At 30.9% G+C, this 26,956-nt stretch overlaps 4 protein-coding genes across 6 annotated transcripts; 2 read left to right on the top strand and 2 right to left on the bottom strand.

Annotated features, from left to right (window-relative positions):
- Positions 1–5,074: 5,074 nt before the first annotated feature.
- On the bottom strand, positions 5,075–6,173 carry LOC105643257 (uncharacterized). The gene is made up of 3 exons (XM_089716461.1): positions 5,879–6,173; positions 5,671–5,760; positions 5,075–5,583 (listed from the first exon to the last, which is right to left on the bottom strand). Exons 1-3 carry the CDS (start codon positions 6,171–6,173, stop codon positions 5,075–5,077), a joined length of 894 nt encoding a protein of 297 aa, XP_089572587.1.
- Positions 6,174–8,407: 2,234 nt separating this feature from the next.
- Positions 8,408–12,389, top strand: LOC105642549 (protein NRT1/ PTR FAMILY 2.10). Its single transcript, XM_012227414.4, has 4 exons — positions 8,408–8,505; positions 8,615–8,832; positions 10,702–11,258; positions 11,340–12,389. Exons 1-4 carry the CDS (start codon positions 8,418–8,420, stop codon positions 12,214–12,216), a joined length of 1,740 nt encoding a protein of 579 aa, XP_012082804.1. The 5' UTR covers positions 8,408–8,417; the 3' UTR covers positions 12,217–12,389.
- Positions 12,390–13,139: 750 nt separating this feature from the next.
- On the top strand, positions 13,140–14,018 carry TRX2 (thioredoxin 2). The gene is made up of 3 exons (XM_012227425.4): positions 13,140–13,380; positions 13,489–13,611; positions 13,718–14,018. The coding sequence occupies exons 1-3, from the start codon at positions 13,237–13,239 to the stop codon at positions 13,862–13,864; spliced, it is 414 nt and encodes a 137-aa protein (XP_012082815.1). The 5' UTR covers positions 13,140–13,236; the 3' UTR covers positions 13,865–14,018.
- Positions 14,019–17,438: 3,420 nt separating this feature from the next.
- Positions 17,439–25,033, bottom strand: LOC105642568 (plasma membrane ATPase 1). 3 transcript variants are annotated; one of them, XM_012227445.4, is made up of 22 exons: positions 24,831–25,033; positions 24,670–24,746; positions 24,348–24,467; positions 24,027–24,125; positions 23,347–23,484; positions 23,029–23,163; positions 22,761–22,940; positions 22,403–22,609; positions 22,179–22,298; positions 21,974–22,093; positions 21,722–21,844; positions 21,523–21,627; positions 21,295–21,439; positions 20,976–21,140; positions 20,418–20,656; positions 20,176–20,208; positions 19,925–20,006; positions 19,487–19,647; positions 18,709–18,894; positions 18,439–18,621; positions 18,177–18,355; positions 17,439–17,725 (listed from the first exon to the last, which is right to left on the bottom strand). In XM_012227445.4, exons 2-22 carry the CDS (start codon positions 24,721–24,723, stop codon positions 17,629–17,631), a joined length of 2,871 nt encoding a protein of 956 aa, XP_012082835.1. In that variant the 5' UTR covers positions 24,724–24,746; positions 24,831–25,033; the 3' UTR covers positions 17,439–17,628. The 3 variants fall into 3 exon arrangements, with proteins under 3 accessions (XP_012082835.1, XP_037497316.1, XP_012082827.1); XM_037641388.2 differs by having other exon boundaries at positions 24,670–24,764; positions 24,870–25,033; XM_012227437.4 differs by having other exon boundaries at positions 24,870–25,033.
- Between the last annotated feature and the right edge of the window lie 1,923 nt (positions 25,034–26,956).

Below are 26,956 nucleotides of genomic sequence, written 5' to 3'. Positions count from 1 at the left end.
AGATTTAATAAAATATCGAGGTTTATCTTTCGTAATCATATGGGTTGAATGTGGAAATTTTATACTGAGATAATAGATTTTAACGTTTCAGGCTTACTACGGGCCTCGGGGGCCTTAAGCTTACCTGGGCCCTAGTGCCGGTCCGGCCCACGGAAATGGGTCGTGACAATATATTATTTTTAATTTACTATTAATATATTGTTAACCTAATTATATTCTCATTTTACTCAAATCCAACGGTTAAGATAAAAGTTATTGAAATCTAATGATATAAAAAGACTTCTTTATAGATACAGAATTTTCCTATTCTATATCATAGTTTTACCCCTATAACAAATCTGCATGACTTGGTTTTTGAGCAAAATTTATTCTTTTGATATACTTTTTCTTTTTTGGAATTGGTAATAATGAAAATACTCAAGAAATCTTTAATGGTTGTAGTGGTTTCTTGAGCAAAATTCTATATTTTTCAATTTTTCGCGATTATAAATTGATTGTTTCTTGAACATTTTAATTTTCTACTTTCAAATGAGGCAAAAATTTAAAAATTTAATGTACCAAACAATAAAAAGAAACATCAAGTTTTTTACACTATAAGTGTAACAAGAATCCTTTTTGACAAATAACATTGCTCCATTTTGGGAACTTACCCATTTTTTGAGCCATCAAAAAAGGTATGAAACTTTTTTCATCAATTTTAATTTTGATGCTTCATATGTGTGTTAAAATATTTAATTTTTTTATTTATCTATAAGGAGTAGTTTAAATGGTAAGATATGTTTAAGTTCAGTCGATGATTTTTGCACGATTAGGGAGGTTTGATATGTGAAAAACACTTATAAGGAACGACGACTACAAACTGAAAATAAGATTTTTTTTTTTTTTTTTTTTACCTCAAAATATATCGAGACACTCATGAGTGAACCAAAAAAATATGTAATTTTTCTCAAATTTTTCTATATCGTCAAACCACTACCATTACTTGTAAAAGTGTTGCCATACATAAAAAGCTCCATTGCTTAAGATTATTTTTTAGGTTAATTTGGTTCCAATTAAGGATGGGAGCAGGGTAGGTTTTCCTTGGTACTCTGTTTCGTTTAATTCTATTTGAAACAAGCTTAAGATGGATCCTGAAATTAGATTTACTATCCATTACAGAATTGAGTATAGATTTAAGAACTTGGGTATGCACTATCCAAAACCTATAAATGAATGTCATTATATTGAATTTTTAATATACATATGTAGTTCTTAAGATAAATTTTAATTTTTGTTAGATTTTCTACAAATTGTTTATAGATTTATTATGAATTTGAAATTTATTCTTAATTTTTAAAAATATTTTTACTAGTTTTACTTATATTAAATAGACTTGTTTGGTAACTTTTAACGTAGAGTTTAATGTTTTAACTAAAATTAATACACGTTCTGCTTTTTGCAATATACAGGTGGCGTATGGCTTATACTAATAATTAGACTTTAAAGGAGCGGATTATGAAACGTTACTCCTTTTAATATTTGATAAACTGTTAGTAAAATAATCGATGAGAACTACTATAACAGTTAACAACTATTAAAATAACTAATTTTGTAGAATATTGTTTTAAGTCACATAATGAACAAGCAATTTATGGTGGATTTACCTCAGATCTGTTTACATATCTGAGTTGTTATCGCTCATATATTGGAACTTATTATTGCCCGTATATTGAGATTTTGTCCTCAAATCTAGTTCTGAGTTATTGTTATTATCATTATGGTGATTTTGTCTAGCGTATTTTATTATTTAGATAGTTATGCAGAAAGAAGTGCATATCTCTTCTCCAATAAAAGGAAGAAATTTGGAAGTAATCAGATCGTACTTGTAGAAAGACCATGGAGTGGAACAGTGACTATGAATAGCCACCAAGTGGAACAAGCAATCGCCTGTGACACAAATATTATGCTCTGTCAACTCGATCAGATACTTCAAATCAATATTGTGTTTTTTTATTCTTTGTATAGGTGATTTATTATTAAGCTTCCTATACAAAAATATAGAAACATATTGATCTGTATATCAAATTTGTATACAGTTTCTAATTAATGAAATTCTACTTTGATTTTTTATCAAAAAAAAAATAATGGTGGATTTAGGATGAATATAAATAATGAATGAGGTATTTTCAAAGAGTATAACTAAATATGAATAGTTCAAAATTTACAAATATCATAATATTTTAAAGGATTTGAGATGTACAAAGACTGTGAAATAATTAACGGGGTTTGGTTATAGGCATTTGAAAAGAAATTTTAAATAAATTTAGCACACGAAGAATGTTAATTTTAAACGGATTTGAGTATCCATCCCATTTTCAAATAACCAATGGTACTTTCAATTCAACGACTCTAATATTATTGAGTTAAAACTAAGAATGAAAATGAATGTAGTACCCGTGAATTTTGAACTATCCATCTAAACCCATTCAAAAATTTTAATCCATATCCTCATCTCAAATCCATTTAAAGGGTAAAATTACAATGCAGAATCCTAAGCATTTTGTATCCACACAGAATGGTTAGTAGCCATTGGATTTTACTTCTTAAATTTTGTCCATTAGATGATAAAATGAAATGGAAACCACTTACCTATTTTATAAGTAAACAACTCATATTTAATTTAAAAGTAAAAATAATTTTTTAACTTTTATTAAATGTTTATACTCTAAAACTATTTTCATCAATTTAATTTTTTAAAAGTTTACACCTTACTTAAAACATATATATAATTTGAATAATATTTTATTATCATGACTGCATGTCATCAAATTATTTTTATAAATGATAAATTTCTTGTTAGTCCAAATGCTTGTATTAATGCTCTGTTTATTAGTTATTAATCTTTTCCAAAAAAATTTAAATACTTTAATTACTAATTTTAATGACCAAAAGCCACAATATATAAATTTATAATTAAAACTTTCATAATTCTATTTAAGTAAGACTATTACTTTTAAATTGTATGTAAATTTTTATAATAGTCTATTTATAAATCTTTAATATTTCTAGATATTCTATTGATACATTTCAAATACTCAAAATATACCCATGTTTTATAATATATAGTCTTAATATGACGGAAAAAAATTATTTATATATTTTAATATACCTAAATATTTAAAATTTAATTTTTGTAATTTTCAATATATCATTTCTAGCTAATTACATTTCATTTGCACTAATAAAAGATTACTTATAAAACTTATTATCTTTAACAAATTATTATGAATTTTGATTATTTCTAGATTAAAAAATAATGTGAAAAAATACTTTTAATATTAGTTTAAGAGGGAAACTCTTTTTTTTTTTTTTCTAAAGAAAAAATTATATTTTAATTTAGAGGAAAAAAGTAGAAAAGCCTGCAAGATTGACATTATATATATATGTGTGTGTGTGAGAAACCATTTTTGCAAATATTTTATAGCAAAAAAATTCATAATATTGAAAAGGAAGATTTTTATGTTAATGAAATTTGAATTTTAGATATGTACCCTTAAATAATCTTATAGTTGTTACTGGATTTTAGGATGAGAAAAGAATTTTTGATTTTCAATATATATTGAAGTATTATATATTTTATCATTTAAAAAGAAATGAGGGTTATAACTAAAAAAGAAAAAGAAATAAGGAAAAAAAAGGTACAACTAAGAAATATGTAAAAAAGAAAAGAAAAGAAAAGAAAAAAAAAAAAAAGCCAACTTGTTGCAACAAATTTATGTGGATACATATCAGGAAAATTACGCTCTTTATCAATACAGATTTTTCAATATTTATAAAGTCGCTGATAAACAGTAGTGGTGTTCTACGATGGCTGATGGTCGATGGCGATGGGTGGTGGTGAACAGTGACTGATAATAGTAGATACCAGTGATTAATAGATTACAAAATATGAATTTATAAAGTTATAATAAGTTTGTCAATGTTTGAAAAATGTTTTCTTCTCTTGGAAATGAAAAGTTATTTTCCTTAAAAATAGCTTAGTTTTTTTTTTTACCAAGAAAATATTTTCTGTTGATTTATTTTTCTAAACACCCTAAATAACAGAAAATTGTAAAAAACATTTTCTTGCAAATTATCTTACAGAAATAAATGGAACGTTAAAGTCAAACACCATTAATTGTCTCATGAAATATAAAATATCTTTTATTGTATATACGTGTGAGAAACTAGATAACTGTCATATATAGTGAGTACATAACCAAAAGATACCTAGCAAGCCTTTTGTTTTGCTAGTAAATATTTGGTTTGTTGATGAGCATTTATAGGCCAAGTTGAGCACCATTCTTGTTCTTGAGAAGCTCATTTTCAATGCTCATTAAAATCAAATCCTAAATTGGCAGACAAATAATAAGGACTAGATTTAAATAATATTTTTCTAGCTTTGATTAGCAACTACACAAAGAAAACACAACTAGCTCAACTTGTGCAAAAATGGTATCAAAATGTCTGCACGCGCACACCCTAAACAAACATTATTAAAGACAGTACGATTCTTCTGATTTAAAAAATATAACTAGTTAGTTTGTGTTTTAGGAATAGACTAAAATTTTCTTACTATGTACTTCCATCAGACTATAAGATTTTTCCATCTAATTTTTATATATTTTCTGTTAAGTGCTATATGACTGACGAAAATATTCTTTTTATCTTTTTTCACCTTTAGTATATTTTTAAAAACACAGAGATGGAATAGTTATTTTCTCAAACTGCAATGATCATGCTGTAATTTTTTTAGTATAAAAATAAATCTCTTTTTTGACCTCTGTGTTTTCTTGTTGACTTAAAGGAGAAAAACACAAAAATAAAAAAAAAAGACCTAATAATGTTACATCAGTAAAATATTGAGATAAATTAATATATTTTAAAAATACATGTACAAATTAGTTGTATTTCAAATCAGTACTGCAATTTTTCCAATGAACTATAACTAGGTAATGCTGAAGTCATTTTTTTTTTTTTTTTGAAAGTAAATAAGATCATATATTTATAATAAATCATGAGAAATAAGATCTGCAATACATTGGAGAGTCGAGTCTCATAGACGGAAACAAGGATGTAAACATGTCATACGAGCAAGAGCATGTGCAGGCATGTTACCTTGCCTCTGAACCCAAACCAATTCACTAGATGATATTTGAGAAAGCAGTTGTTTAATCTCTTCTAGCACTGGTGCCCAATCAGAATAAGAATCAAAACCAGTAGTGACAGCTTGAAACAGTCGCAGGCAATCTGTTTCCACCAGAACCCTATCAATAGATCTCGTGAGCATCCAAGATAAAACCTCCCTAAGGCCGATGGCCTCTGCGATGTGAGGTTTTAGCACCCCCTCAAAATGACCCGTGCAAGCTACCAAGAACTGTCCAACTTCATTTCGGATAAGGCCAGCATACGATGAACGACCCTCAGTCATATGGACAGCTGCATCAACGTTAGACTTTACAACCCCAGTCGGAGGAGGAGCCCATGTCGGAACTAGAGCCGACGATACAGAGGAATTGCTTCGATCAATCTGCATGTTATTCCATTCTCTAAGAAAGCTGGTAGCTGCCATGACAACGTTGTAGGGAGCAATATTAGTTTGTTGCCAAACCCACCGGTTTCTGTCAAACCAGATAAAGTAGCACAACATACCGAATAACAAGCACTGATCATCAATGCGCCGATCAATAAACCCCAATAGAGTATCACTAAAATTAGTGGCTGATCCGTCCAACAGAATCCCTGTTAATGTCCAACACAGTCGAGCTTTCTCACAAAGGAATAGCATATGCATTGTTGTCTCAATTTCGCCGCGGTAATCCGCTTGCCAAATAGTATAGATTTTGTTGGTAGAATATACGACACGCTCGCCACAGCCAGTGCTTAACCTTCGGTGGGGAATCTAATTGCCATAATTTGGCCCAAATTGGCGAAGTTGCAGTTGCTTCAGATTCCACAAAATTAGGCAGGACAAGTTTGTAGCCTGATTTAACAAGATATTCCCCTAAAGTAGAGAAGTTCCATATTAGTGTATCTGCCTGGCTAGCCCTAGTAAACGGGATGGATAGAACCAGTGACACCTCCTCTGGAAGGAACAGTCCGGTAATTAAATCCACATTCCAACCATTAAACATCCTTAGATTTCCTACTGACATGTTCTCAGAACTAGGGACAACAGGGCTACGTGGGTAGAAATCATTATCATTTGGTAACCACGGGTCATGCCAAATGTTAACGCTTGAACCGTTGCCAATTCTTCATCTATACCCTCTTTTGAGAAGTGACTTAGCCGAGACCATGCTCCTCCATATAAGGCTGGGATTATGCCCTAGGGGCGCATCCAAAACGTTCCCCCCCGGAAAATATTTTGCTCTGAGAACGGAACATAGAAGAGTATTCGGTTCGGTGACAAGTCGCCAAATCTGTTTACCAACTAGGGCAATGTTAAAGGAGTAGAGATGTCGGAAGCCAAGGCCGCCCAAAGTCTTTCCCACGCACATTCGGTCCCAACAGAGCCAATGAATGCCTTTACCACTTGGACCCTGTGTACCCCACCAAAAAGAATTCATAATTCTTTGCAGTTCGTCACAGAAGGAAGTAGGGAGAAGGAAAGTACTCATGCAGTAGGATGGAATCGTCTGAGCTACAGTTTTAATCATTACTTCCTTTCCCGCCTTAGAAAGGAGTCTGTGGCTCCATCGAGAAATGGTCTTTCTCAATCTATCTCGGAGAAAGGAGAAGACCGCCTTCTTGTTTCGTCCAACTAGGGAAGGAAGTCCTAGGTATCTGCCATGGTTTAAGGGTTGAGAGACGTGCAAAATATTGATAATCTGCTCTTTAATCGAGACTTCCACATTAGAGCTGAAAAAAATCCCCGATTTTTGCAAATTCACACCCTGTCCTGATGCTGCTTCATACTGTTTTAAGATATCTGCATGAGTATATGGATGGCTATATGAGTTTTCAAGTTTATATCCTAACTTTCTATGATGTTTCCTTACAAGACATTGGTTAACTTTGGTGCTCCCACCGTATATTTTTAGCTTTCTTTGTTTACACGAATCTCCTAGTTTTCGTATGAACAAATAGAAAAAGTAGACTTTATACCGTGAGCGCAAACTAATTCATAATTACATTTTAAATTGGAAAACAACTTACATATTGATAAGATCCATTACACTCAATAGTAATCGGAGCACGTGTTAATTGGGGTGTACGCAGCTTTAATTCTTGTAAGTATAAAGCTGAGAATATATATTCTTATCACCCGAACGGACCGGAAGAATCATTTAGTTTACATAAATTTCAGATATTGTTAGTATAAATAACATGAAATTATGAAACTATGTCTCAATATATAAGTCATTTAAGATTTTGCATGGAAACTAAAAAGTAATTAATCCTAAATTAGGCTAACTCATTAAAAAAAATTCCAAATTTTGCTGGTATTTTAATTGTATCCTAAATTTAACTTTGTTCTCCAAATGTCCTAAACTTCAACTTTAGTTATAGAAACAACCTAATTTCAAATGGCTAAATATATAAATTGTCCCTTGAACTTACGCAAAAAAGTCTTATCGCCCTTTATAATTTAAAAATGACTTGTGGCCTCCTAAATTTATTTTTTTCTAATAATTGCATGCTTGACCAGAGTGATAAATAAGTTGTGCACCATGCGCGGATGACATGGAAAATTAGCATTCCAAGTGGCAAATAATTTTGCCACGTTGAATCTCATGCTGGAAAAAGAGGACTTTTTTAATTTTTTTTTCATTTGTATATTCTTTTAATTTGAAAGGTTGATGTATGTCCATAATTTAATTAATTAATAAATTAATACTTTTATTAATAATTCATTAATAATTTTAAAACTCATTTACTGTTCTTCCACCATCAACACATGAATCTTTATTTTAATTTTACACAATTTCTTTTAATTTTAAAACTCATTAATTAGTAAATTAATACTCTTATTAATAATTCACTATTAATTGTAAAAATAAAATATTTTATTAGTTAAAAACATTAAAAAAAATTATATTCTATGTATGATATAAATTGAGCTTTTTAATCATTTTAGTGTAAAATTTGATTTGAAATTATATACAAAAAAAATTGCCAAATTCATGACTCAAAATTGAACGTTATATCATTATTATATGTGAGAGAGAGTGTGGGGTTTCCCAATTAAAAGAAATTTTGTCATCCACACTTGGACCCTTCTCAATTTGCAACAACATTGTCAGAGACTAAATTAACTATGTTTCGGCAAAAAAATAAAAAAAATTTCTTTTCACCAACTTATTGTTAGCCTCTAATAATCTCTCTCTCAAAATCTGTACTATAAATATGAGTCATCAAATATCTCCTACACAAAAAAACTTAGAACATCATAAGCTATGGAAGCCAAAGAGGAGAAAGCTTCATCAACTAACAATGGAGATGCTATAAACTATAGAGGAGTTAAAGCTATGCCATTTATCATAGGTTTGTGTAATTAAACTATATGTATTTTTTTTTTAAATACCCATTTTCTAATTTTGTTTGATTTTGGAAAAAAATGTGATTAATTAATTAATTAATTAATTAATTGCAGGAAATGAGACATTTGAGAAGCTAGGGACTATTGGGACTTTATCAAATTTATTGGTCTATCTTACTCATGTTTTTAACATGAAGAACTTAACTGCTACTTTGCTTATCAATATCTTCAATGGCACATCCAATGTAGCACCATTAGTTGGAGCTTTTCTTTCTGATTCCTACTTCGGACGCTACAAAATTCTGGCTTTTTCTTCTATTTGTTCTTTTCTGGTAAGTGTATATACGATCTGATAATAGTTACAGGTTCAAATCCCATTTTCTCGATACTTAAAGATTAATTCATCTCTTAATAATTAATCCACTTAGTTTGTGGAATCAATTTTGGTTTTTTTGTTTAATTTTTATTTCAAAATTGTTATAAAAAACTCAATTTGCTTTCTTCTCGGTCTACTAAGTTGTTACCTTTGCTTCTTTGTAATCGGGCAGGAATGACTTAAGGTTCTTGAATTTTTTTCCGGTTCTTTCTATGAGTTTTGCTCCTTTTTTTTTGTACCTAAAAAGAAAAAAAAAAAATTGTATTATATGAAATTAGTGCAATATACATAATGAATGACGAACTATTAATTAATGCCTAACAACAATGGCCAGAGCTAGTTTCCTTGACAAGGGAATCATTAAGGATAAGGGCCAAAAGGGAACTAAAAAGTATAATTTAAGAATAAAATATAATTTTTAAAATTTTGAGGGGTGAACACAATTTTTATTTCAATATAAAGAAATTAATGATGTTAACAAAATTTATAACTATATAAGCAAAAATACAGAAATTCAACGGCATAATTAGGAGTACCATTTGATTAACATAGTAAATTAGACTTTTTTTTTTTTTCCTTTTAGGCACATGTTTGACGTTTCAGTTTAATTACCACTAGTTCTAAACTCGCGCGATGCGCAGATTGTATAATTTTTTGTTTTTTAATTAAATTGAATGTAATTTTCAAAAAAATTATTTTAATTTATATTTGTGTTGCTTTAATTTAAATAATTCACTTATATACTTTTAATTAAATAATGGAAGGTAAAATTATAGGTTCTTTTTTAAATATTAAATATTGAATTGAAATATTAATTAGCACAATTAATTATTGTAAGCAAATTATTATTATTCAATTTATATATTTACTTAATTATTTTTTTTCTCTTTGAAATTCTCATATATTTAAATTAAATGAATTATAAGAATATTTAATCTTAATGAAATAAATTTTAGTGCATTGAAATTAATATTTTAATTCTATTTGTTAATCTAATTTTATTATTTAATTAATTTTTATTAATTATGACTCTATTATAACTCCATTAGTTTTTTTTATAGAATAAAAAATATTTAATCAAAAAATTTATACTTATTATATATTAATTATAATGAAATCTTATTAGTTTAATTGTAACTCCATTATTTAATAAAGAACATTTAATTTTTATTTAAATATAAAAAATATTAATTATAATGAATAAATAAAAATGTCATGTCATCACTTTCATATTTTAATATGTTGCCACATACATTTAGGCATTAGAAATTATGTATTTATATAGATAAATATGGTACATTTAATAATTAACATATAATTATCATATAGTAATTTCAATATGGCGAAAACTACAAGAATACAAGAACTTCAAAATTTAATGCAGCAAAATTGTTTTTCAATTTCAAGACCTAAATCAGTCTTAACATGAATTTGATATTTTTTTTTACCCAAGATTTATATCATAAGTTCTACAAATAAACAAAGATCTTTAATAAGATTTCATTTTAATGTAATAAAGAAAATTTTCACCTCTTAATCAACGAGTGTTGAGATGAGTGGTTTAACGCTCTTTTTTCTTAAGTAAGGTCGAGGGTTTTAATTTGCCTGATCGGCTAGGACTATCTATAGTGATACCAAAAAATTTTCACCCTTTAATTATTTTTTTATCCTAAAAATTTCTCCAAGATAATGAAAGCCTTTAGTTTAAATGCACATAAATTTGCTGTAATTATATCCAAAATTTTGTAATACAATATCAAGATCTGAATTTCTGACTTCTTGCTCTCTGAACCCTCAAATAATCCATTTTTTGCTTTTCTTTAAGGGGATGACAACAATAACTTTGACAGCAGCAATACCCAAACTACACCCACCAAATTGTGTGGCAAAGGACTATACATGTGCTGGACCTACAACTTGGCAATTAGTGTTTCTTCTAAGTGGATTTGGATTTATAGTTCTTGGGGCTGGAGGTATTAGACCCTGTAACCTAGCATTTGGGGCTGACCAATTCAATCCGGCCACAGAATCTGGCAAGCAAGGCGTACAAAGCTTCTTTAATTGGTACTATTTCACTTTCACATTTGCTGTGATGATCTCTGCAAGTTTTATTGTCTATGTTCAAGTATGTAAGAGTTGGTCTATTGGACTCGCTATTCCTGCTTCGTTAATGCTGTTAGCTTGTCTACTTTTTTTCTTGGGCTCAAAACTTTATGTCAAGGTTACTCCTGAAGGGAGTCCCATGACTAGTGTGGTTCAAGTAGTTGCTGCTGCTATTAGAAAGAGAAGGTTAAAGCTTCCTCATAATCCTGATATGTGCCTTTTCAATTATATTTCAAGCAATTCTCTCAATTCTAGGCTTCTCCACACAGATCAGTTCGGGTAAAAGAAACCCTACTTTCACTTTTTCTTTCCATATATCTGTATTTTGAACCACTAACATGGTTACTATTGGAGTTGCAGTTGGCTTGACAAGGCTGCAATAATAAGTCCAGAAGACGAAATCGATTCCAATGGATCATCTACCAATCCATGGAAACTTTGTAGCATCCAACAAGTAGAAGAAGCAAAATGTGTAGTAAGAGTAATTCCAATATGGTTATCAGGAATAATTTATTTTCTTGCAATTATTCAACAACATACATTTGTTGTTCTACAAGCACTTCAATCTGATAGAAGACTTGGCAATAAGGGCTTTCAGATTCCTGCAGCTTCATTTGTGATCTTTACAATGCTAGGTCTTACAATTTGGATTCCTGTTTACGATAGAATCTTAGTTCCCTTTCTTCGAAAACTTACTAAAAATGAAGTCGGAATTACACTTCTTCAAAGAATGGGAATTGGACTTGTTCTTTCAATTCTTTGCATGCTTACTTCAGCTTTAGTTGAACAGCGAAGAAAGTACTTGGCATTTACAAAAATCCCATTAGGCGTTACGCATAAAGGATTATTAATATCAGCTATGTCTGCGTTCTGGTTCGTACCTCAATTGACACTTGCAGGATTAACTGAGGCATTTAGTTCAATTGGACAAACTGAATTCTATTACAACCAATTCCCAGAAAATATGAGGAGCATAGCAATGTCTCTCTTCTTTCTTTGTATCGCCTTTTCGAGTTATCTAAGTGGGTTTCTTATCTCATTAGTTCATCATATTACAAAAAGGACTAAAGGTGGAGATTGGCTGCATGAGGATCTTAATAAAGGGAAATTGGATCACTTCTATTATATAATTGCCGGTTTAGGAGTTGTTAACCTTTGCTACTTCCTTGTGATTTCTAAGTGGTATAGGTATAAAGGGAGCAATGAAAGTACAAGTGAGAAATATGATGAGAATTGATGCAAAGGAACTTGAAAAGCACTTTGTTTGAAGAAAGGGCAATGAGGGACTATAGTGGTATTAATAAAATATAGCATGTACCAATAAGGAAGCATATGTCAAAGAATATATATACATATGTATGTATAGTGATGGCTAGTCTCTTAACATATAAGCAAGAATATGATTATTGTATGTTTGAAAGCAATTAAGATTAGAATCAAATACAAAAAGAAGATACGAAACCTTTCTTTCCTTCACTTAAGTTCTAAGGTTCCATTTTCCATCAATGTTTTATACATAGTTAAATGATTATAAAATTTGCATTTGATGAGAAATAATTTTACATTATTCGATTATATGTAATGAGGACCTTGCCGCCAAACAAAGCCCATGTTCGGCAACTGTTTTTGAGCTAACTTTAATGTTTTAACTAAGTCAGAACTCTATTTCCATTGACATTCGGTAATATAGTTTTTATAATCTTTTAGAAATTGAGGTGCTTTTTATAAAATGTTAACACTTTAATGTTCGTTTTATAAAAATTAATTAAATTTTTTTACATAATTAAACATATAATATATTTTATTATCATTTTAAATTAAATGGCTAATTAAACAGTTATCTGTACTGAATACGTCCAATTTAAAATATCTAAAAATTAAATTAACAACTACTAAAATAATTAATATTATCAAAAAAAAAAAAAAAAAAAAAAAACCCTAAGCGTGAACCCCCAATTACCCATGTTGACAAACAAAGCTTTTATTTTTCAATATTAAGAAATACTACAATATAACTTTGAGAAAATACTAATCACCATTGAACTACTAATTTACAATTTGATGAGAAAAAAAAAAAATTAACTAATTATAAATTGAGAATTGACCAGCCAGTCCTCTTAGTACTTAATGCCCATGTGAACTTTCTCCCCTTATAAAACGCCAAAACTTAAAACCAAAACTTAGCTGCCTTTTAGTGTCAAATCTCTTTCCGTTTACCAACTTCTCATTTGATAGTAAGAGCCAGAAAGAAAGAATAATGGGATCTCTCTTCTCTGCCCTTGCCGGAGACTCAGCCGCCGCTGCCGAAGACAACTCGGCCGATCACTCTGGAGTCACTACTTTCCACTCACCTGAGCGATGGCAGCTCCACTTCAATTCCGTCAAAGATTCATCGCAGCTAGTATACAAAATCTCTCTATTTCTCTCTATGTTTAATCATTGTTAGATATTGAAAAATCGAGATCTGTGATTTTTGATATTTTGGATTTTGGTCAATTTGGGAGCGTAGATGGTGATAGATTTTGCCGCTTCTTGGTGCGGGCCTTGTAAGCTAATGGAACCAGAAGTCAAAGGCATGGCTGTTAAGTTTACAGATGTGCAGTTCGTGAAGATTGATGTGGATGAATTGTCTGTATGTATTTTTCTTTTTTATTTTTTCTAAATTTAAGCTGAATTTTGGTTGTGGGATTAGTTTTTTTTTTTCATCAATTTGGTTTTTTTTTTTTTTTTTTTTATAGGATGTGGCTCAGGAATTTGGAGTACAGGCTATGCCAACATTTGTGTTGGTGAAGAAAGGGAAGGAAGTGGATAGGATTGTTGGAGCTAGAAAAGATGAGCTCCAAAGGAAGATTGAGAAGCATAGAGCTCTTGTTGCTGCTACTTGAAGTTTTCTCCTTGTAAAAACTTTGACTATTACTCTTTTCCCTTGTGTTTAGTTAAACTGCTAATGTGTTGATAAACAATGTTTTTACCAATGTTGATTGTTGAATAATTGTGCACATCATTGAAATTGGAATTGTTATGTTCTTGTGGATAAAATTATGGGTTTCTTTTGTGAATTTTTTTTATTTTGAATTTGTTTTTAAATGGGTATATCTAATAAATCTTTGTGATGAAGGAGATGTTTGGTGCCTTGATTGTGATGGTGTTGGTGTGATAATAAGGTTAGTGGTGAAGCAAAAACTTGCTATAAATTTTTCCATTCTTCTTTGTGTTAGGTTTGGGATTGAGAATGATATGGACGTAATGAAATATTTCACTTTTAGTTCAGTTGCCAAAATGAATTGTAATCTCTATTTGTCTTCCTCCATAAATTGCCTATGATTTTTTTTTTTTTTTTTTGGGAAATGTGTTATTCTTGAACTTTTATACCTATTGTGTTCTTGAATTTAAGTTTGTAACCAATCAACCTAAATCATTTTGATTGTCAATGTGTGTTTTTCAGTTGAATATATTAAGGGATCACCACTAAATTTAGGCAACATGGCATTTTTAGACAATTTTGGAATTGCAAGAAATTTTTCTCACTACCTTATAATCTTATTCCATAAGTCTCCACAACTTGTTGAAATATATTAGTTTTTGAACATATTAACCAAGGTGTTTCATTCTTTAATAGATGCCATCCCAATTGAAAATGCATGATTTGATGATTTTGTTTATTTCAGTTAATTGGTCTGGAAATAAGAGTTGAGGCGTCATAGATTCTGATAAAAATTGAAGAATATATGGACTTTTTCCCAGAAAATTTCAAGGATTAATTTATGCATTAAGCCATTTTTATTTCAATACCCTGTTTATTTGGTGCTGATATGTTTGTTGAATAGTGACAATGGTAGCCATTGGGAGGTAATGATGGTGGATGGATTTTAGAATGTAATATCAATGGTTATTATTAAATTAATTTTAATATGTGAAATCCATGTAAACATCACCTTTTATTTTTTTTGTCAACTAAATATCCAATCTTTATTATATTGAAAAGATGCTAATAAGTTTATTCTTATTTTAGATTATATGAACAGAAGTGAGTTTATTTTTGTATTTTCTGAATACCTTAATTCTATGCCACGGGATGTTCCAACTAGACCTGGAAAATCCGTCAAACCGGGATCGGTGCAAAAACAGACGCACAATTTGCATCGATTCGGTCACAATTTTTTCTAAAATATGAAAATACGAAGGGTCAAAATTAAAGTAAAATTGACAAAAAAATCAAAAAAGAGTGAAATTGTAAAAATTTATAAAGTTCAAGTAATTTGATATATTAGGCTTATTAGTTAATACAGTATTAACTGCCTCTGACAATTGTGAATTTTACTTAAACCAACAAATTGCGTAGCCCCTGAATTAAACTTTCGATAAATATAACATCCATCCGACAAAAATAACATCCATCCCAACTAAACAATTGAAAATAGAAACTAATTCAATCAAGTTGAGTCAATTATTACCAACTAAATATAACTTGATTGACCTTCTCACGTCTTATCAAAAATGTTAAGTGAGAGCCAATTAATCTTAAGACTTCGCTCACACTTGTATTTTTGGTAAAGACAAGTACCCATGCTTGGTCACTGTGACCCTCTGCATTAGGAGGCACTTCTTTTCTTGAAGTTACTATACTATTTGATACGTATTATTTTTATATAATTTTTATTATGATTTTTAGTGTTTTTCTAATTACATTAATTTTTATTTTGATTTATTTATATTTTTAATTAAATTTCTTTGATTCTTGATAAGCTTGATTTGAAGAGTTTTTAGCAAGAAAATAGCCAAGTCAGTAAAGTACACAACTTGGCCTTGTCAGACCCACGGCCGTGTCTCTAAGAAAGCTGAAAATTCAAGTGGGCTAAATTTAATTATTTAGCCCATGTAGATTTACGGTCTGGGCGTGTCTTATGCATGGAGCTGTATAAAAATAATATAAAACTTACTTTATTTGAGTTCTAGCCTTATTTGGTTAAAGAAGACTCCTAATTGGAAGAAATATAATACAAAATTAAATTCCTACTCAAATAATATTTCTTCCTAATTAGGACAACTAATTCCTGCTCGGATTCAAAGACACCCTAGTCTATGTAAAGAGAAATTTCTATAGTAAAAGAAGATGGATTCACATCACATCCATTATTCCATATTCTTCTCTCTAAATCGTTTCTCTTTACAAGACTTCAAGCAATCAAGTTGGAGATCAAGATTCAAGGAAGGCTGCAAGTCAATTGTCAATTAGTTTTTATTTCTAAACTCTTATTCTTGTTTCTATTTTTCACTATTCATGTTGATTATAAGAATATTTACAAGTCTATTTGGGTTTAATTTATTTACTATGTCGAACTAAATTCATATACTAGGGATTTGATGTAGCTCAATTTCGATTTAAATTTATAATATTAGATTTATTTTTCTTGTTCATGATATAATTTATTATTGAACTTAATGCTTCCAGGCAGAATTTCTCTCTTGCGTTGATTTATTTCATTAATCACTATTGGGAGAAGGGTTTTTGATATGAAAAAGATAATAAATTATATGAGAATAATAACTTGATGCAGAAGCTATCTGATTTGACTCATGGAAGGTTTTCATAAGTTAACGAAACAAATTATAAAACTTAATGATTTAATTCATATTTGATTGCGTTATTGGAAGATAGGTAATTACACTGAGTTAAAATAGCTAAAAATACATCGAGAGAACTTGTTAGTGATTTTAGAGTTGTTTTCCCTACTTGAACAATTAAAATTGATTATCAAAATAATAAAATAAACAGGATAAAATTAAGTGAAGTCAAATCCCTAGTAGTTTTTAATTCTTGATTTCTCTTCATCAAATTGTCTTGCTTTTTAATTCTTGATTTCTTTTCATCAAATTGTATTGCTCGATTTCTTTTTAATCTCTTTTATTTCTTTTAATTTAATTTCTTAAAATAATTCCCCTTATTTTTGTTTAAATAATAATAGGTTCACATAATTTTGATACTTGATATACAATCCTCGTGAGAACGATACTCTACTCGCTCTTTATTACTTATTTGCGATTTTATACATTTACGAAAAAAGTCTATCACTATTTTGTCGAGATCTTTAGAGACTTATCTCGTATGCCTAATTATTCTCTATCTATCCCACCTGTGTCGATTTTAGAGCATAAATACCATTTTGTTGAAGGTCATTCAAACTTTAGTGAAAAGGAAAAGGTATAGATTTTATTAACCTTTTTTTTTTTTCAAGAAATTATTTAGGAAAATGAAACACATATCATAGAGAACAAATCTCTCTTCTTCCAATTTTATGTGTATTTGAAGCCATATTTTACAAGTTAACTATCTAACATTTGCAAATCCATTAAACTTAAACAAAGGACCTGAGAGGGAATATGGATTGATTACTTCAATATTTGACAGAAGCAGCAAAAATAGAGAGAGAGAATAAACTCACATAACAAAACAAATGATTTTGAGCAGCAAACAAACTATATCCAAGTAGTTTTGTATATATTGAGAAACTCTTGACCTAAAATATGATACATATCTGCTGGAGGATTATGATTTATATATTCAGAAGATAAATTACACATTTTACAATTATTCTCTTATGAAGTATAATGTACCTCAGAAGAAGCAAAATGGATCAATCAGAGTACATCAGACGGTGTAGGCTTGCTGAATTGTGTCGATATCCAGACCTTTCAGTCTTACTACTGACTCAACATGCCCTTTCAAGGTAGTTAATTCTCTGAACCTGCAAAAAAGTAATTAAAAAAAAAAAAACGGAAGGTAACTTCCTGCATTTTGACTACTAAAATTTCAATAGCTAAATAAGTGTTTATAGTTCTAAAGTAATCGAGTAGCGAAGTTCAGACCTACGATCTTTGATGAAACTGTTCAACTTTTGGAATAAAATGGTACTACCTTAAAAGATTACCTAATAACAAAATTTTGAAAAAAATACAATTATACCAAGACCCTTTAAATTAACTATTTTACCCTAAATTTGAAAATTTATTTACAATTATATCCATTACGTCGAAATTGCAATAACATGTAGTTCATTATATTTATAATTTTTTCCAACCACTCATCACCAAACTCAACTCTATCTAAAAACTCTTCATAAATCCCTCATTTAAGTGCAAAAGATGAAGGTGTAAGTTTAACCAAAATGATCATCAAATTAATAAACAAGCATGTACCTAGCAATCTCAGCTCGTCTTTTTGCCTCTTCAGCCATCTGGTTAAGTTCGTTGAAACTACCACGTTCATTGAACATCTTGGTATCAGGTGGGTGCAACCCATGCAGGGTCCTTTGTGCGTGTGCCCATTTAAGCTCACGTTCTTCCTTTCCGAAATCCTTCTTCCTTGTGAAGGCAATCTGCAGAACAGAAAATTTGACAGAAATAGTTAGCACTAAGAATTCATACATTGAAATAACTATTGAACTAGTGTCATTCGTACCCTTTGCTCAATGACTAGATCCCAAGCCTTCCCACTTAGGGCATATCGGGTGAAAAACTTGATAAAATCAAGTGGAAAATAGAAGATGAGGTTGTAGAGCCAGACCACACCAGCCCAACCCCACCCGATCCCTTCAATTGCAGCAAAGCTCCATTTTGCATAGACAGCTATTAGTGTAGCAATCTGCTCAAGAAAGAAAAACAAGCGAATGATATTTTGTAGAAATACCGGACTTACTTAGAAATGGAGCCTCAATCAACGTTTACTCACCAGCTGAGCAATAACAAAAGCAGCTACAAGTAAAAGGCCAGGACGCTCAACAAAAGACCAACTCCGAGCCCGAGTAACAAATATGAGGGCTTGACTAATGGTGCTCACTTGCAGGTAAATTGCTGAGGCAAGCTTTCTAAAGTCTTGCACATCTTTCTTTTGAAGGCTGGAAACCCCAAATGTTCGCTGAGAATTATAGCCCAACCGATAAGCATGAGATAAGGAACTTAACTAATTTATTATTCAATAAACAAATGAATGCAAAGAACATCACACAACTGAAAGCAGAGACAAAAACGGAAAAAAAAAAAAAAAAAAAAAAACATTCATTGATATCCTTATAGTCAGAAGTGCAAATAAAATCACTTGATGCAACCACATATGCGGTGCCAAATCAAGTTTTTTTGGCTTTTAGTGACATATTGAGGTTTCAGTTATCACCGTAAAGGATCGGAGTTGAAAAATTGTGAAATAATAAAAAATTAACTCCAAAAAGTTGGACGACTGATGTGATAGCCATAAACATTGTAAATCATTCAAAAGCAGCCACCCCAGCAATTTCTGCCTGTGCAGCGTAACAAGGAGGAGGAGAATGGACTTTGCATATAGAAAAACAATAGAAATTATAAATCTTGTCCATCTTTTTTGTATAATCTTCACGGAAGGAAAGTAAAAGATACAGCTCACAATCCGTTGGGATTGACTGTGACAAATTAGATACTAGTAAAATTCAGAAGGAGAAAAAGAAAAAAGAAGAAGATCACATTGTTTATCTTACAGGAAAGAAATCTGTCTTATATGCTGCCCAAAAGAAAATGACAGTCATCATAGCCAGGTAGCCACCAAGAATGATTCCAGTTGTAAAGATCTCTGCCAACTTCCAACTGTCAGGCTGAGGAGATGGTTTCACCCTATCCTTTGATATTGTCATAATTGTTCCTGCCATAGCAAGGATAAATATACATTCATGAAATACAGAGAAAAAAAAAAAAGTTGAAATCACAACATTAAGGAACAATAATGTGAATTTGAGTTGAGAATAAACAAACTTTTATTCTCTTTTCATATGACGATAAAATTTTATTGAAGAAAGAAAGAAAGGAAGGAAATATGATATGGAGGGTGAGGTATCCTTCTAAAGAACCCAACATTTCAACCACAAGCAAAACATAAAAGCAAGACTAGAAAAGTAAGTTGTCAACGGAGAGGTACAAACCATCATTCAGTATAGCAATAATCAGCACCATAAAGGGCGGGAAGTCAAACTTCCATATAAGTGCCAGTAACATGAAACCAAGCTGCCACAAATAAAGAAATCCAAGAATAAGCTAGCTACAGGGAGGAACCCAGAACAGTAATATTGGTCAGACTTTAATTACAACACCAGAAGTTCAACTTTAACAATTGAATTGAGTTAAGTAATGTCGTTTACATGTAAGTTTGTGAAGCCAACAACAAACAACTTACCACAATACGAATTGTTATAGAGACTGCATATATCTGCAATACAAAAAAAAGAAATAAACTATATTAGCAAGCCATACTATCTGAATTAGGTTCAAAAAGGTTCAAATAACAGATTCTGGATATATTTATCTGGGACTAAGGTTCTGTGAGAAAGAACAAGTAATTTTTTCTGAACCTAGACAGCCCTTACTGTGATAATTTCAGAACAATGAAAATCCTATAATGATTGAAATTTAGCTCACAGTGTAATTTTTCATTCTCTGGAAGATCGCTCGACTTGTTAGTACAGCACTAATGATGACACTGAGGCCAGGTTCTGTTAGGACAATATCAGAAGCACTACGAGCTGCATCAGTTGCATCGGCAACAGCTATTCCGATATCAGCCTTCTTAAGAGCAGGAGCATCATTTACTCCATCACCAGTCATTCCGCATATGTGCTTCCTAGCTTGCAAACGTTTCACAATCTCATATTTGTGCTCTACGCCAATGACAAAGAAGGCAAGTTAAATAAGCAAAAATATCAGACTGAAGGAAACCAAAAGCAATGCACAGTATATAGTCAAACAAAATTTATAGCGGGCACTAGCTTTGCTGGAAAACCATCACTGGTCTTAGGCTTCTCACTCAATATTATTTTTTAGTCCTGAACTATCAACCATTAATATTAAAATTCATTATATATACATATATCATTTAATGATAAAAGTAATACATGCAAATATGATTTTAAATAATTTATAAATTTACAAAAACTAAAAATTGATTAAATTCAATTCCAAGGAGAAGTATGATATTACCAGGGAAAACACCAGCAAATCCATCAGCTTTTTCAATAAGATCATCAACGGGTAAAGCACCAATTGACTCATCCTTGTTCTGTCCTAACAAGGCTGATGAAGGATACATGTTGGTTCCCATTCCCAGGCGGCGTCCTGTTTCCTTTGCTATTGCCAGTTGATCACCTATCGAAGATCCAAAGAAACAGGAAGACAAATTTCAATCAAAATTATCAACTGAACTATCATATAACCTCCAAATACAAACCCAAGAACCCAACAACTAAAAAATTGAGAAGTACCCAACGACAAATGGTAACTCAGAAAGTTGGAAACACACCTGTGATCATTTTTACATTTACCCCAAGATTCAATGCCCTTCGGATTGTCTCTGCACTATCATGTCTAGGAGGGTCAAATAGAGGCATGAGTCCAATAAATTGCCATGGACCTCCTGAGCTTTCCTTTCTTCCTTCAGGCACTTCCTGCACATAATTTATATTAATAGAGTAACTTTAACCAAGTTGATAGCATGACAAAAAGATAAATCGAATAGGTGACACTTTACCTGGTACGATACTGCAAGAGATCTTAAACCACGCTCTGCAAACTTATCAATCACTGCATGAACTCTACGTTCTATATCTGATTTGTTGCGTAGAAGATTCAGGATCTAATTATCAAACCATAAACATGAATAAGTTCAATATTGCATTGCGAAAACAGCAAAATGAAATACTTCAATGTTGCATTGCTGAAGGCCATACCTGCTCTGGTGCTCCTTTGCTGACCCGATGCATTTTGCCTTCACTATCAATATATGTCAAAGCTGTTCGCTTGTCTGTTGGGTTGAATGGAAGAAAGTGCACTTCTTGAATTCCAGCTCGTGCCTTTTCAGTAATCAGAATCCAAAACAAAGTTAAATAATAGAAGCCTTATCTCAGTTACTAATCCTCAAAGCAAAAGGTTGTACTTCATAAGTTTATGTGCAAAAACTAACATATTTTCTATCAATTTACCTCCTTTGGATCAGCCAACATGTTCACTATAGCAGCATCTATCGCATCCTGGTTTTCCACTCGAGAGGCTCTAGCTGCCATCAGAACAACAGCATCTGGGTTTACTCCTTTAGCAAATATCTGTGGATTTAAATCCAAGCAAAATGTTGGAACAGCAATCAAAAGATGCTAGTGGAATCATTATTTGCAGCAAGATGCAACCAACCTCAATCAGATTCTTATCAACGGTAAGTTTATTCAAGGTCAGAGTCCCAGTTTTATCACTGCAAAGGACATCCATGCCTGCCATTTCTTCTATTGCTGTCATTCGTTTTGTAATAGCTCCCTGCAATAATTAACAAAGATAACTTAACCACATACCACCAAGTTCACCATCTACCGAAGGTGATCATCTAAGACTAAAATGCTGCAATATCCATTATTACCAACCTGCTGAGATAACCGATGTGACCCTATTGCCATTGTCACAGATAAAACTGTGGGCATTGCAATAGGAATTCCTCCAATAAGAAGTACTAGTAAATTGTCAATTCCTGGACGATATTTCCGGTGTTGAATTGGGTACATGACAATTATTTCTATTATCATCCCGATGGCTATAGAGCATATACAGAAATTCCCAATAGCTGTCAATACCTGTTAAGCAAAAGCCATGTAAATAAAATAATAACAAATAAGAGGTATAAATCAGCATAAATGAAAGCACCTTCCTAGTTCATAATATCAGAAGCCATTCTATTTCTGATAGCCAAGTTGAACAAAAGATTTGGCACTCTTATCTCCTTACCTTTTGAAAGTGTCCCACTTGATTTGTTGTATCTACTAGGTGGGCAGCCTTTCCAAAGAATGTATGGACGCCTGTGGCAATGACCACAGCTTCAATCTCTCCTTGCTTGCATGTAGAACCCGAATAAACACTGTCACCAGGTCCTTTTGTCACAGGAAGAGACTCGCCGGTAAGAGCAGACTGCAGTCCAACATAAAAGAGGGCCAATTGTCCATTCAACTTTACCAAACTTAATTTTGCCAACAGAAAGAGAAAAGTTTAAAATTACCTGATCAATTTTCAATGGATCTCCTTCAAGAAGTCTTGCATCTGCAGGAATAATGTCCCCAAGCTTAACACTGATAATATCACCAGGAACAAGAATGGAGGCATCCTCCTCAATCCACCTTTCATCACGAAGGACCTGAAATAATTCAGTAAAGAAGATATGAACAAACAAGACCAAAAATTTAACTGGACGTAAATATTATAATAATTAACTCTAGTGCTCATCCAAATGCAAAAGCTATCAATGACCCATAAACACCCACTAGCAGCAAAAATTTGCATAGCATATAAGAGGCACAGGAAGTGTTTCCATCCATACCTTGGCTTTGGGAGCAAGACGAGCCATAAGAGCAGCAGCAGCATTACCAGCATTGTTCTCCTCTATAAAACTTATAGTAGAATTGATAAGAAGCAAAGTAATAATTCCAACAAAATCTTGCCAGTCAGGCGGTTTTCCCTGCAAAATTAAAGAGGTATGAGACATACACACCAAAACAGATACTCGAACGAAAGAAAAAATAAAAGGAGGCCTTAAATCAATCTTTCTGTTGCCAAGAAAATCAAGAAAATATCTGAAAACATTTCTTTTTCTGTTCATTTGGAGACCCCTGAGCCAGGACTATACAGTGGGAGGTAGGCTTCCACTCGGTAAATCCCAACCCAAAATTAATTATTATTCCTTACAAAACAGAGTTGCGATCTCTGGAATTTGATGCCAGTGCCTGTTTTGCACTTAAAAGTAATTGACTTGAGACATTGAACCGCTAAGACAACGGTTCACGACAATAGGAGAAGCGTTTCAAAATCAAAGTGAAGCTAACACAAGCTATTTCCTTTGCGTTTTTCATTGTCCAGGAACAAGGGAACTTAAAACTCGCAAAGTCTTAATCTTTTTCTTTTTGCTCTGTGTATGTGGTTTTGGTTGCAGAGATTTCTCAACAAGAAAGACAACGAAATTCACAATTTGAAACAAAAAAGAAAAAGAGAGAGAAATCTCACTCCTCCATTAGCAAGAGCAATAGCCATGATAGCTGCTGCCTCCATCACCCATGAAAGAGGGTTCCACATAAAACCCAAAAACTTCAAAAACTTACTCTCCTGCAAAACACAAAACCAAACCAAAAAAGTAAGTAACAATCATCTGCAAGACCAAACATAAAGAAACAATCAAACTTTTCTTCATATATTATATAAAATTAAACGGAAAACAATCTCCGAAAAAATTTCTATAAAACCATTGTTACAATATTTTGAATATCACATAAATTCCCTGAAAAAGCTGGCCACTGAAAACAGATAACAGTATAAATATTCTTGAACCTGCTTTTCCTCAAGCTTATTGTATCCAAAAATCGTGAGCCTCTGCTCTGCAGCCTCTGTTGTGAGACCATTTGAATTACACCTCAAAGTTTGAAAAACCTCTTCAATTGGCACATTCTCCTGCAGACAAAACTCCAAATTCAAACCCAAACCATACAAAACCAGAAAGCAAAAACACCAAAACAACAAACTTTTAATTCTAAAAACATAAAAAAAAAAAAAAAAAAAAAAAGTAAACTTTTATCATCAAGTAGCAAAAACAGAGATATAGGTTTAGTTGCTCTGTTTTTCCTTCTTTTTTTAATTTTCAAATTTTCCGTACCAAATCCACAACTTCCTTCAACACAGCCTCCAAAGTTTCAGCCTTTTCAACCATCTCAATCTAATTTTCAGAGAACTCTGCAAAACAAGTAAATACTTTAAGACAAAGAAAAGACAACGAAATTAGAAACATCAAATATCAAGAAATAAGAAGCAGAGTACTCTGTTTTCTCTCTCTTCTGTGTATCATGTTTCCCTTACCTATTTCTTTGTCTCTCTATTTCTTTGTCTCACTCTAGAATCTTGGGGTGGCAGCTTTTGAAGGCACAATTATTACTTTGTTGTTGCGGATAAACAGCTCAAAGTAGATCATGTCATGTACTTGGCGGGTACAATCTGCTCCTCTCTTCTATTATATTTCTCCACATTATTTTTGTTGCAAATTGTTTATTTATTTTTTTTTTTTTTTAAATTTAATTAACAACAGGTGAAATGAAAGTAGTTGAATGTTTTGATTGGGGCACTTCAACTAATTCCAAAAAACAAAAGATTGGGGCACTTCCCCTATCACCTTGACAATTCTGCCCTTTTTCCTCTTTCTATAATTTGTTAGTTTTTCCAAAATTTTCTAATTAACTTTATAATATTTTTAATGGAAAAATGCATAAATTTCAGTTATAATTGGCATAAAAAATTTTGTGACACTTTCAATTTTTATTTTGATCAATAGAATACTTCAAAATTTTACTTATTACACATTTCAATTTATAAAAGTTCACATATTAACTACTTCAATTTGTAAAATTATTTTATTAAATGCTCCAATTTATAAAATTAAATTTATTAAGCACTTCAATAGATAAAAATGTGAAAATTATTATTTCGAAAGCTGTATTAACCACAAATCAAATTAATATTTTACATATAAAAGTTAAAACACCCAAAAATTATTATTACTAGTATGAATAAGTGCATATTATTACGCAAATTTGCAAATTTAAAAGCATAATGGATTTCTTGCAAAATTTAAAGTGTCACAAAATTATTTTTCGATAAAAAACAAAATGAATTTATGCATTTAGCCATTTTTAATAATTTAAGCAAGAACTATAGAATTATGTGCATAATTTACAAGTTGTACAGCAAAACACACATATATTGAGAATTATAATTTATTAATAAGAAAATATCATAACCAAAGATATTGTGATCTAATAGTTCAAGTACATTAGGCTCTATTCTAGCGATCACATGTTTAAGTAATTGAGTCGGCATCTTGAAGAAGATTTTTAATATAATCGCTCCTCGGTCAAAAAAAGATTAATCTTTCATCCAATCATTAAATAGAGGTATCAAAAAATAATAATGTATCATAATAATATATATTAGAATTACTTACTATCAGTTAATTAACTTTAATGGAGATAACTCAATGGCAAAGAGTACATGTAAAGTTGATTACCATAACTTAGGTCATGGGTTTTGATTTTTCGCAACGCAAAATCCCTCCAGTCTAATCCCTTTGCCTCCGAAGTTAAGCAGAGAATAGTTTATTCTTTTAGATAATAAAATTAAAATTTTTAAAAAATAATATTATATCTTTTTCGCTTACTTTATACGAGGAACATAGATCGAGGATTCACATTTGTAAAAGAAAATCTAAAAATTTTCAACCAAATAAAATCAAATAGCATATCTTTAGATATCAACAAATCCTCACAAGGAAGAAACTAAATACTCATAAAAAAAGAGATAAAAAAAATGCATTCTAAAAAAAAATGTGTATTATGGAAAACCATATTTAAATTTATTAAAAACAAAATAAAGGAGTGAAAAGTGGGGGCTATCATTCATTAATAACAACTCCAAATTAAAAATTAGGTTAGACGACTAGAACAAGAAGAAAAAAGAAAGAAAAAAGAAAGAAAAAAAGAAGTTATATATATTGATTACCAATATTGTTAAATGTAAAATTTTAATTTATTTATTTTATTAAAAATATTTATATTAATTTTTAATAGTTAATAAAAAATATTAATTTTTAGAGGAAGAATAATAATATCTTATATAATCAAATTCACAAATTTTCCTAACATATAGAACATGAATTTTTAATTAAATTTTATTTACTATTATACTATTAATTTAATCATAATAAAGACGAAAGTATATATAAAGATAAAACTTGAGATTTTTCAATTTATTTTTAATCTAGCTTTCATTTGTAAGCTAATAATTTTAAGATGATTATACTATAAGTAAAACAAATCTCATTAACTAATAATTTTTTTAATCTTGCTAATAAAGAAAATATGTTTCTCATTTCTTTTTCCAAATAAAAAAAAAAA

Source organism: Jatropha curcas, chromosome 11 (genome assembly GCF_041381405.1).
Source record: "Jatropha curcas cultivar XTBG-Jc1 chromosome 11, XTBG_Jcur_1.0, whole genome shotgun sequence".
Lineage (NCBI taxonomy): Eukaryota > Viridiplantae > Streptophyta > Magnoliopsida > Malpighiales > Euphorbiaceae > Jatropha > Jatropha curcas.
This window is presented reverse-complemented; position numbering and strand designations above follow the sequence as displayed.